The 11,721-nt window shown below is 42.1% G+C and overlaps 1 protein-coding gene across 1 annotated transcript; it reads right to left on the reverse strand.

The window, feature by feature from the left end:
- Positions 1-10,418: 10,418 nt before the first annotated feature.
- Positions 10,419-11,009, reverse strand: LOC123158501 (60S ribosomal protein L28-1-like). The gene is made up of 3 exons (XM_044576461.1): positions 10,859-11,009; positions 10,603-10,769; positions 10,419-10,430 (listed from the first exon to the last, which is right to left on the reverse strand). The coding sequence occupies exons 1-3, from the start codon at positions 11,004-11,006 to the stop codon at positions 10,419-10,421; spliced, it is 327 nt and encodes a 108-aa protein (XP_044432396.1). The 5' UTR covers positions 11,007-11,009.
- Positions 11,010-11,721: the final 712 nt, after the last annotated feature.

Raw genomic sequence — 11,721 nt, forward strand, 5'->3', positions numbered from 1 at the left:
GTATGCACCGTTGCGAAAGTTCTTCGTGCTGAGACACCACGTGATAATCAGGTGTGATAAGCTCTACGTTAAAATACAACATGTGCAAGCCAGATTTGCACACGCGGAATACTCGGGTTAAACTTGATGAGCCTAGCATATATAGATATGGCCTCGGAACACTGGAGACCGAAAGGTTGAACGTGAATCATATAGTAGACATGATCAACATAGTGATGTTCACCATTGAAGACTACTCCATCTCATGTGATAATCAGACATGGTTTAGTTGATTTGGATCACGTGTCATTTAGATGACTAGAGGGATGTCTATCTAAGTGAGAGTTCTTAAGTAATATGATTAATTGAACTTAATTTATCATGAACTTAGTCCTGATAGTTTTTGCATATCTATGTTGTAGATCAATGACTCGTGCTACCATTCCTTTGAATTTTAATGTGTTCCTAGAGAAAGCTAAGTTGAAAGATGATGGCAGCAACTACACAGACTGGGTCCGTAACTTGAGGATTATCCTCATGCTGCGCAAAAGAATTATGTCCTTGATGCACCACTCGTGTACCACCTGCCCCAGCAACTGCAGATATTGTGAATGCCTGGCAGTCGTGTGTTGATGACTACTCGTTAGTTCAGAGTGCCATGCTTTACGGCTTAGAATCGGGACTTCAAAGACGTTTTGAACATCATGGACCATATGAGATGTTCCAGGAGTTGAAGTTGATATTTCAAGCAAATGCCCGAGTTGAGAGATATGAAGTCTCCAACAAGTTCTATGACTGCAAGATGGAGGAGAATAGTTCTGTTAGTGAGCACATACTCAGAATGTCTGGGTACCATAATCACTTGACTCAGTGGGAGTTAATCTTCCAGATGATTGTGTCATTGACAGAGTTCTTCAATCACTGCCACCAAGCTACAAAGGCTTCGTGATGAACTACAATATGCAAGGGATGGAAAAGACTATTCTTGAGCTCTTCGCGATGCTAAAGGCTGCGAAGGTAGAAATCAAAAAGGAGCATCAAGTGTTGATGGTTAACAAGACCACTAGTTTCAAGAAAAAGGGCAAGGGTAAAAAGAAGGGGAACTTCAAAAAGACTGACAAGCAAGTTGTCACTCCCGGGAAGAAACCCAAAGTTGGACCCAAGCCTGAATCTGAGTGCTTCCACTGCAAAGGGACTGGTCACTAGAAGCGGAGCTGCCCCAAGTATTTGGCGGATAAGAAGGATGGCAAGTTGAACAAAGGTGTATTTGATATACATGTTATTGATGTGTACCTTACTAATTCTCGTAGTAGTGCCTGGGTATTTGATACCGGTTCGGTTGCTCATATTTGTAATTCGAAGCATGGACTACGGATTAAACGAAGATTGGCTAAGGACGAGGTAACGATGAGTGTCGGAAATGGTTCCAAGGTTGATGTGATCGCCGTCGGCACGCTACCTCTCCCTCTACCTTCGGGATTAGTTTTAGACATAAATAATTGTTATTTGGTGCCAGTGTTGAGCATGAACATTATATCTGGATCTTGTTTAGTGCGAGACAGTTATTCATTTAATCAGAGAATAATGGTTGTTATATTTATATGAGTAATATCTTTTATGGTCATGCACCCTTGAAGAGTGGTCTATTTCTGTTGAATCTTGATCGAGAAAAGATGCCAAAAGATGGATTTTTGGAATCACTTGATTATGAATCATTTGATACTTGCGACCCGTGCCTTATAGGCAAGATGACTAAACTTCGTTCTCCGAAACAATGGAATGAGCTACTGACTTATTGAAAATAATACATACTGATGTATGCGGTCCAATGAGTGTTGATGCTAGTGGTGGGTATCAATTTCCTGACCTTCACAGATGATTTGAGCGGATATGGGTATATCTACTTAATGAAACACAAGTCTGAAACATTTGAAAAGTTCAAAAAACTTCAGAATGAAGTGGAGAATCAATGTAACAAGAAAATAAAGTTTCTATGATCTGATCGTGGAAGAATATTTGAGTTACGAGTTTGGCCTTCATTTAAAACAATGTGGAATAGTTTCACAACTCACGCCACCTGGAACACCACAGCATAATGGTGTGTCTGAATGTCGTAACCACACTTTATTGGATATGGTGCGATCTATGATGTCTCTTACCAATTTACCACTATCGTTTTGGGGTTATGCATTAGAGATAGCTGCATTCACTTTAAACAGGGCACCGTCAAAATCCATTGAGATGACACCGTATGAATTGTGGTTTGGTAGCAAACCTAAGTTCTCGTTTCTTAAAGTTTGGAGATGTGATGCTTATGTCAAAAGGCTTCAGCCCGATAAGATCGAACCCAAATCGGAGAAATGTGTCTTCATAGGATACCCTAAGGAAACAATTGGGTACACCTTCTACCACAAGTCCGAAGGCAAGATTTTTGTTGCTAAGAATGGAACCTTTCTGGAGAAGGAGTTTCTCTTGAAAGAAGTGAGTGAGAGGAAAGTAGAACTTGATGAGGTAATTGTACCTGCTCTCAATTTGGAATTTAGCTCATCCAAGAAATCTGTTCCCGTGATGCCTACACCAATTAGAGAGGAAGTTAATGATAAAGATCATGAAACAACAGATCAAGTTGCTACAGAACCTCGTAGGTCTGGAAGAGCACGATCCGCACCAGAGTGGTTCGGTAATCCTATTCTGGAAGTCATGTTACTTGACCATGATGAACCTACAAACTATGAAGAAGCTATGATGAGCCCAGATTCCGATAAATGGCTTGAGGCCATGAAATCTGAGATATGATCCATGTATGAGAACAAAGTGTGGACTTTGGTGGATCTGCCCGATGATCGGCGACCCATAGAGAATGAATGGATCTTCAAGAAGAAGACTGATTTTGATGGTAATGTTACTATCTATAAAGCTCGACTTGTTGCAAAGGGTTTTCGACAAGTTTAAGGAGTTGACTACGATGAGACGTTGTCACCCGTAGCGATGCTTAAGTCTGCCTGAATGATGTTAGCAATTGCCGCATTTTATGATTATGAAATCTGGCAAATAGATGTCAAAACTGCATTCCTTAATGGATTTATTAAAGAAGAGTTGTATACGATGCAACCAGAAGGTTTTGTCGATCCTAAAGGTGCTAACAAAGTGTTCAAGCTCTAGCGATCCATTTATGGACTGGTGCAAGTATCTCAGAGTTGGAATATACACTTTGATGAGGTGATCAAAGCATATGGTTTTATACAGACTTTTGGAGAAGCCTGTATTTACAAGAAAGTGAGTAGGAGCTCTATAGCATTTCTAATATTATATGTGGACGACATATTGTTGATTGGAAATGATGTAGAATTCCTGGATAGCATAAAAGGATACTAGAATAAGAGTTTTTCAATGAAAGACCTCGGTGAAGCTGCTTATATATTGGGCATCAAGATCTATAGAGATAGATCAAAACACTTGATAGGACTTTCACAAAGCACATACCTTGATAAAGTTTTGAAGAAGTTCAAAATGGATCAGTCAAAGAAAGGGTTCTTGCCTGTGTTACAAGGTGTGAAGTTGAGCCAGACTCAATGCCCGACCACTGTAGAAGATAGAGAGAAAATGAATGCCATTCCCTATGCTTCAGCCATAGGTTCTATCTTGTATGTTATGCGATGTACCAGACCTGATGTGTGCCTTGCTATAAGTTTAGCAAGGAGGTACCAAAGTAATCCAGGAGTGGATATCACTGGACAGCGGTCAAGAACATCCTAAAGTACCTGAAAAGGACTAGGGATATGTTTCTCGTTTATGGAGGTGAAAAAGAGCTTGTCGTAAATGGTTACGTCGACGCTAGCTTTGACACTGATCCGGATGACTCTAAGTCACAATCTGAATAAGTATTTTTATTGAATGGTGAAGCTGTTAGTTGGTGCAATTCCATGCAGAGTGTCGTGGCGGGATCTACGTGTTGAAGGAAATATGCCCTAGAGGCAATAATAATGTTATTATTTATTTCCTCATATCATGAAAAATGTTTATTATTCATGCTAGAATTGTATTACCCCGAAACATAATACATGTGTGAATACATAGACAAAGATAGTGTCACTAGTATGCCTCTACTTGACTAGCTCGTGAATCAAAGATGGTTAAGTTTCCTAACCATAGACATGAGTTGTCATTTGATTAACAGGATCACATCATTAGTAGAATGATGTGATTGACTTGACCCATTCCGTTAGCTTAGCACTTGATCATTTAGTATGTTGCTATTGCTTTCTTCATGACTTGTACATGTTCCTATGACTACGAGATTATGTAACTCCCGCTTACCAGAGGAACACTTTGTGTGCTACCAAACATCGCAACATAACTGGCTTATTATAAAGGTGCTCTACAGGTGTCTCCAAAGGTACTTGTTGAGTTTACGTATTTCGGGATTAGGATTTGTCACTCCGATTGTCGGAGAGGTATCTCTAGGCCCTCTCGGTAATGCACATCACTATAAGCCTTGCAAGCAATGTAGCTAATGAGTTAGTTACGGGATGATGCATTACGTAATGAGTAAAGAGACTTGCCGATAACGAGATTGAACTAGGTATTGAGATACCGACGATCGAATCTTGGGCAAGTAACATACCAATGACAAAGGGAACAACGTATGTTGTTATGCGGTTTGACCAATAAAGATATTTGTAGAATATGTAGGAGCCAATATGAGCATCCAGGTTCCGCTATTGGTTATTGACCGGAGACGTGTCTCGGTCATGTCTACATAGTTCTCGAACCCGTAGGGTCCGCACGCTTAAAGTTAGATGACATTTATATTATGAGTTTATGTGTTTTGATGTACCGAAGGTTGTTCGGAGTCCCGGATGTGATCACGGACATGATGAGGAGTCTTGAAATGGTCAAGACATGAAGATCAATATATTGGACGACTATATTTGGACACCGGAAAGGTTCCGGGTGAGATTGGGACAATACCGGAGCTCCGGGAGGTTATTGGAACCCCCCGGAAGGTATCTAGGCCTTAATGGGCTTTAGCCAAATTGGGAGGGCCCCCCCCCTTTCCTTCCTCCCTCCTTCCTCTTCCTTCCCTCTCCCTCTCCAAATAGGAAAGGGAGGAGTCCTACTCCCGGTGGGAGTAGGACTCCCCCCTTGGGCGCGCCTCCTCCCCTTGGCCGGCCCCCTCCTCCACTCCTTTATATACAATGGAGGGGGGCACCCCATAGACACAACAATTGATCATTGATCTCTTAGCCGTGTGCGGTGCCCCCCTCCACCATAGTCCTCCTCGATAATATCGTAGCGGTGCTTAGGCGAAGCCCTGCATTGGTAGAACATCATCATCGTCACCACACCGTCGTGCTGACGGAACTCTCCCTCGACACTCGGCTGGATCGGAGTTCGAGGGACGTCATCGAGATGAACGTGTGCAAGAACTCGGAGGTGTCGTGCTTTCGGTGCTTGATCGGTCGGGCCGTGAAGACGTACGACTACATCAACCGCGTTGTGCTAACACTTCCACTTTCGGTCTATGAGGGTACGTGGACACACTCTCCCCTCTTGTAGCTATGCATCACCATGATCTTGCGTGTGTGTAGGAAATTTTTTGAAATTACTATGTTCCTCAATAGTGGTATCAGAGCCTAGGTTTTGTGCGTTGATGTTATATGCACGAGTAGAACACAAGTGAGTTGTGGGCGATACAAGTCATACTGCTTACCAGCATGTCATACTTTGGTTCGGCGGTATTGTTGGATGAAGCGGCCGGACCGACATTACGCGTACACTTACGCGAGACTGGTTCTACCGACGTGCTTTGCACACAGGTGGCTGGTGGGTGTAAGTTTCTCCAACTTTAGTTGAAATGAGTGTGGCTACGCCCTGTCCTTGAGAAGGTTAAAACAGCACTAACTTGACGAACTATCGTTGTGGTTTTGATGCGTAGGTAAGAACGGTTCTTGCTCAGCCAGCAGCCACGTAAAACTTGAAACAATAAAGTAGAGGATGTCTAACTTGTTTTGCAGGGCATGTTGTGATGTGATATGGTCAAGACGTGATGCTATATTTTATTGTATGAGATGATCATGTTTTGTAACCGAGTTATCGGCAACTGGCAGGAGCCATATGGTTGTCGCTTTATTGTATGCAATGCAATCGCCCTATAATTGCTTTACTTTATCACTAAGCGGTAGCGATAGTCGTAGAAGCAATAGTTGGCGAGACGACAACGATGCTACGATGGAGATCAAGGTGTCGCGCCGGTGATGATGGTGATCATGACGGTGCTTCGGAGATGGAGATCACAAGCACAAGATGATGATGGCCATATCATATCACTTATATTGATTGCATGTGATGTTTATCTTTGATGCATCTTATCTTGCTTTGATTGACGGTAGCATTTTAAGATGATCTCTCACTAAATTTCAAGATAAAAGTGTTCTCCCTGAGTATGCACCGTTGCCAAAGTTCGTCGTGCCCAGACACCACGTGATGATCGGGTTTGATAAGCTCTATGTCCATCTACAACGGGTGCAAGCCAGTTCTGCACACGCAGAATACTCACGTTAAACTTGACGAGCCTAGCATATGCAGATATGGCCTCGGAACACTGAGACTGAAAGGTCGAGCGTGAATCATATAGTAGATATGATCAACATAGTGATGTTCACCATTGAAAACTACTCCATTTCACGTGATGATCGGTTATGGTTTAGTTGATTTGGATCACATGATATCTTAGATGATTAGAGGGATGTCTATCTAAGTGGGAGTTCTTAAGTAATATGATTAATTGAACTTAAATTTATCATGAACTTAGTACCTGATAGTATTTTGCTTGTCTATGTTTGTTGTAGATAGATGGCCCGTGCTATTGTTCCGTTGAATTTTAATGCGTTCCTTGAGAAAGCAAAGTTGAAAGATGATGGTAGCAATTACACAGACTGGGTCCGTAACTTGAGGATTATCCTCATTGCTGCACAGAAGAATTACGTCCTGGAAGCACCGCTAGGTGCCAAACCTGTTGCAGGAGCAACACCAGATGTTATGAACTTCTGGCAGAGCAAAGCTGATGACTACTCGATAGTTCAGTGTGCCATGCTTTACGGCTTAGAATCGGGACTTCAACAACGTTTTGAACGTCATGGAGCATATGAGATGTTCCAGGAGTTGAAGTTAATATTTCAAGCAAATGCCCGGATTGAGAGATATGAAGTCTCCAATAAGTTCTATAGCTGCAAGATGGAGGAGAATAGTTCTGTCAGTGAGCATATACTCAGAATATCTGGGTATGACAATCACTTGATTCAACTGGGAGTTAATCTTCCGGATGATAGCGTCATTGACAGAATTCTTCAATCACTGCCACCAAGCTACAAGAGCTTCGTGATGAACTATAATATGCAAGGGATGGGTAAGACAATTCCCGAGCTCTTCGCAATGCTAAAGGCTGTGGAGGTAGAAATCAAGAAGGAGCATCAAGTGTTGATGGTCAATAAGACCACCAGTTTCAAGAAAAAGGGTAAAGGGAAAAAGAAGGGGAACTTCAAGAACAACAGCAAACAAGTTGTTGCTCAAGAGAAGAAACCCAAGTCTGGACCTAAGCCTGAGACTGAGTGCTTGTACTGCAAACAGACTGGTCACTGGAAGCGGAACTGCCCCAAGTATTTGGCGGATAAGAAGGATGGCAAGGTGAACAAAGGTATATGTTATATACATGTTATTGATGTGTACCATACCAGAGCTCGTAGTAGCACCTGGGTATTTGATACTGGTTCTGTTGCTAATATTTGCAACTCGAAACAGGGACTACGGATTAAGCGGACACTGGCTAAGGACGAGGTTACGATGCGCGTGGGAAATGGTTCCAAAGTCGATGTGATCGCCGCCGGCACGCTACCTCTACATCTACCTTCGGGATTAGTTTTACACCTAAATAATTGTTATTTGGTGCCAGTGTTGAGCATGAACATTATATCTGGATCTTGTTTGATGCGAGACGGTTATTCATTTAAATCTGAGAATAATGGTTGTTCTATTTATATGAGTAATATCTTTTATGGTCATGCACCCTTAAAGTGTGGTCTATTTTTGATGAATCTCAATAGTAGTGATACACATATTCATAATGTTGAAGCCAAAAGATGCAGAGTTGATAATGATAGTGCAACTTATTTGTGGCACTGTCGTTTAGGTCATATTGGTGTAAAGCGCATGAAGAAACTCCATACTGATGGACTTTTGGAATCACTTGATTATGAATCACTTGGTACTTGCGAACCATGCCTCATGGGCAAGATGACTAAAACTCCGTTCTCCAGAACTATGGAGCGACCAACTGATTTGTTGGAAATCATACATACTGATGTATGTGGTCCAATGAATGTTGAGGCTCGCGGCGGGTATCGTTATTTTCTCACCTTCACAGATGATTTGAGCAGATATGGGTATATCTACTTAATGAAACATAAGTTTGAAACATTTGAAAAGTTCAAATAATTTCAGAGTGAAGTTGAAAATCATAGTAACAAGAAAATAAAGTGTCTATGATCTGATCATGGAGGAGAATATTTGAGTTACGAATTTGGTTTACATTTGAAGCAATGCGGAATAGTTTCGCAACTCAGGCCACCCGGAACACCACAGCGTAATGGTGTGTCCGAACGTCGTAATCGTACTTTACTAGATATGGTGCGATCTATATCTCTTACTGATTTACCGCTATCGTTTTGGGGTTATGCTTTAGAGACGGCCGCATTCACGTTAAATAGGGCACCATCAAAATCCGTTGAGACGATGCCTTATGAACTATGGGTTGGTAAGAAACCAAAGTTGTCGTTTCTTAAAGTTTGGGGCTGCGATGCTTATGTGAAAAAGCTTCAACCCGATAAGCTCGAACCCAAATCAGAGAAATGTGTCTTCATAGGATACCCAAAGGAAACTGTTGGGTACACCTTCTATCACAGATCCGAAGGCAAGACATTTGTTGCCAAGAATGGATCCTTTCTAGAGAAGGAGTTTCTCTCGAAAGAAGTGAGTGGGAGGAAAGTAGAACCTGATGAGGTAACTGTACCTGCTCCTTTATTGGAAAATAGTTCATCACAGATATCGGTTCCTGTGACGAGTACACCAATAAGTAAGGAAGCTAATGATGTTGATCATGAAACTTCAGATCAAGTTACTACAGAACCTCGTAGGTCAACCAGAGTAAGATCACTACAAGAAATATGCTATCTTTTGACCTCCACTATTGGTCACTGAAAGGTCATAGTTTTTCATTTGCGACCTTTTTGTGACCAAAAACAGAAGGTCAAAAGCTGAGGGTCGTAAACTGACTATAGCGACCTTCTCTGTGAGAAGGTCGTGGACGTTTATGACCAAAATATTCCTACTGTGGCGTTTTGGTCACTAGCAGCCTCCCCAGTCCACGTAGGCATCCAGCGTGGCAAGCTGATGTGGCACAAGATTCAGCCCGGTCCAATTCAGTTTTCTGCATGGGCCTAGCCCAACAATTCGGCCTTTTTACTATATTTTTTTATCAATTTTTGAACGGCTTCATGGGCCAAGCCCAACATTTTTACGTCCATTTCATTTATCCTTTTTGTTCTAGCTTCTAAGAAATGCACGATGTGATTTGTTTGGGCCATAGCCTTCTTAGACCCCAAATATTGTTTGGTCCAGTAGAATATTTGGTCTTTTTAATTCACAGATTCCAATTTATACACATTTAAAAATCAAACAGTCAGTAATTCTCTTATTAAATGATCAAATCCAGAACTCATATGATCAACATTCACAAAAACATACAAGACTTCACGTCCGCGGTAACATAGCTTGAACAAGCCTAATTACAGTTTATATCCAAGAAGTGTACGTGCAATCCAAAACATGGTGGCAAATATCAACCGAAACTATGGTTCACACCCTTGCTTGGCTCTTTGCTGTCAAAGTATATAGTCGTCCTTGGACCTTGGGAGCTACCACCAACAACACGGTTGTCCTGGTTGTACTTCTGTGGTCAAAGTCCTCACCTGGAAAGGATTATACAACTCAGTCATATATTCACGACTCAAAACTCATGACATGACATGACACTAAGAGAGAACATCATAGAGACTCAACCAGATCCTAATATAAAGGCTATTCAGACCATAGCTAGTTTATTCCAGTATTTTTGGACACATGTGTGTTGCTGCTGTTTTCTAGAAACATGGAGTACAAGTATTTTTGGAAACATGGAAGGACATGATTTATTATCCTGGAGACTAGACAAGAGTTACTCCAGTGAAGAGGATGACTAAAATCACTCAATGGTTGAGAATACACCAACAACTTCAAACTCTCCTAACGAAAGATTCGAGTGCTGGAAACCTAGAAGCGGGATAGATTATAGAGTTACCTGAGTGGAGTAAGGGACTATTTACAACATGGGAATTTCAAAGGAATCAGTCCATTTCCTGCAGGAACATAAATTAAAGTTAGTGTTCAAAACTTAGCACTAGAAGATCAGTCTCAAGCTTTTCAAACTTTGCATAATTAAGGGAACAGCCCCAGCAAGCGTCAGACTTTTTTGAAGTTATGTCCGACTTGCAGAACAAAGTGACTTCTCAAAACAACAAATTGTAATACCTGATTCTTGACAGACTTGGCCATCTTGCAGAACTCCTTGCGCATCAGAGTCTTGTGCTGGAGCTTGGCAGGGGTGTTCTGCTTCTTGGTCTTGGTCTTGGACAGGACAACTGCCTTGTCCTCTCCCGCTGATGGCTGGACCACCACGGTCTTGCTGTTCGCCAAGCCTGAAACCACATCAGCCCCACAGCAAGTTAGCTCCTTGCAGAGACACTTGCAAACAAAAGGGCTAAAAATACTGCAAAGAGCTACGGACTCGAGAACTTGTAGGAGTGGACATTGTAGAGGTTGTTGGGCTCCTTGCTGAACCGCACCTTGGCGTTGCTGTTGCCGAACTGTTTTATCAAGAAGCAGTTGTTCTTCTTCACGAGCTCCCAGACCAGAGACCCTGGAACGGTAGTCATTTCCCTTGGCCTACATCACCAAAACAACAACCAAAAGTCAGATCCTACAGCTAGCAACAAGCAACAGGACACACTAATCCTACAGAATCAAGGGAACATTTGACTATTTGAGCAAAATTGTATGTTGATTGCACCTTAAGCTCTCTCGCCACGGATCCTCCTAGCCAGCTAAATGTCCTTGGGCATGATGGTCACGCGCTTAGCATGGATGGTGCACAGGTTGGTGTCCTCGAAGAGACCCACCAGGTAGGCCTCTGCAGCCTCCTGAAGGGCCAGCACCACATGGTTCTGGAAGCGGAGGTCAGTCTGCACAAACAGAACAGGGTGGTTCTTTTAGTTTACTTGATTCATCATACTATAAGAGTTAAGATAACAGGAGCATAACAATGTAGTGCTGTACTGTGAAGTTTGAGGAGCTTAACAATGTAGTACTGTACTGTGAAGTTTGAGGAGCATAAAATATATGAGACAGTTTACTTGATCCAAAGTTTAAGGAGTATCTTATCTACTAGTAGTACTGTACTGTGAGACTTTCCTAAAGCAGAGTTTGTAAACAAACAGAGTGAGAACCATCAGAAGAACAGAGATGTTCTTCTATCAAACAGTGGCTTCTAGTTAGCCAATTCAGCACCTGAGCAGCAAGTATGGCACAACAATTTTTACACATTCCATTCCATACCTCTTGAGCACAAGTGCTCCCACAATACATAGGCAG

This window comes from Triticum aestivum, chromosome 7B, assembly GCF_018294505.1.
Source record: "Triticum aestivum cultivar Chinese Spring chromosome 7B, IWGSC CS RefSeq v2.1, whole genome shotgun sequence".
NCBI lineage: Eukaryota > Viridiplantae > Streptophyta > Magnoliopsida > Poales > Poaceae > Triticum > Triticum aestivum.

What these genes read in the sequence shown, in the direction of transcription:
- LOC123158501 (XM_044576461.1), bottom strand. Translation starts at nt 11,006, where the DNA reads ATGACTACCGTTCCAGGGTCTCTGGTCTGGGAGCTCGTGAAGAAGAAC. An exon ending in CCACTCCTACAAGTTCTCGA is followed by an intron (nt 10,770 to 10,858) that starts GTCCGTAGCTCT and finishes ATGTGGTTTCAG; the next exon opens with GCTTGGCGAACAGCAAGACC.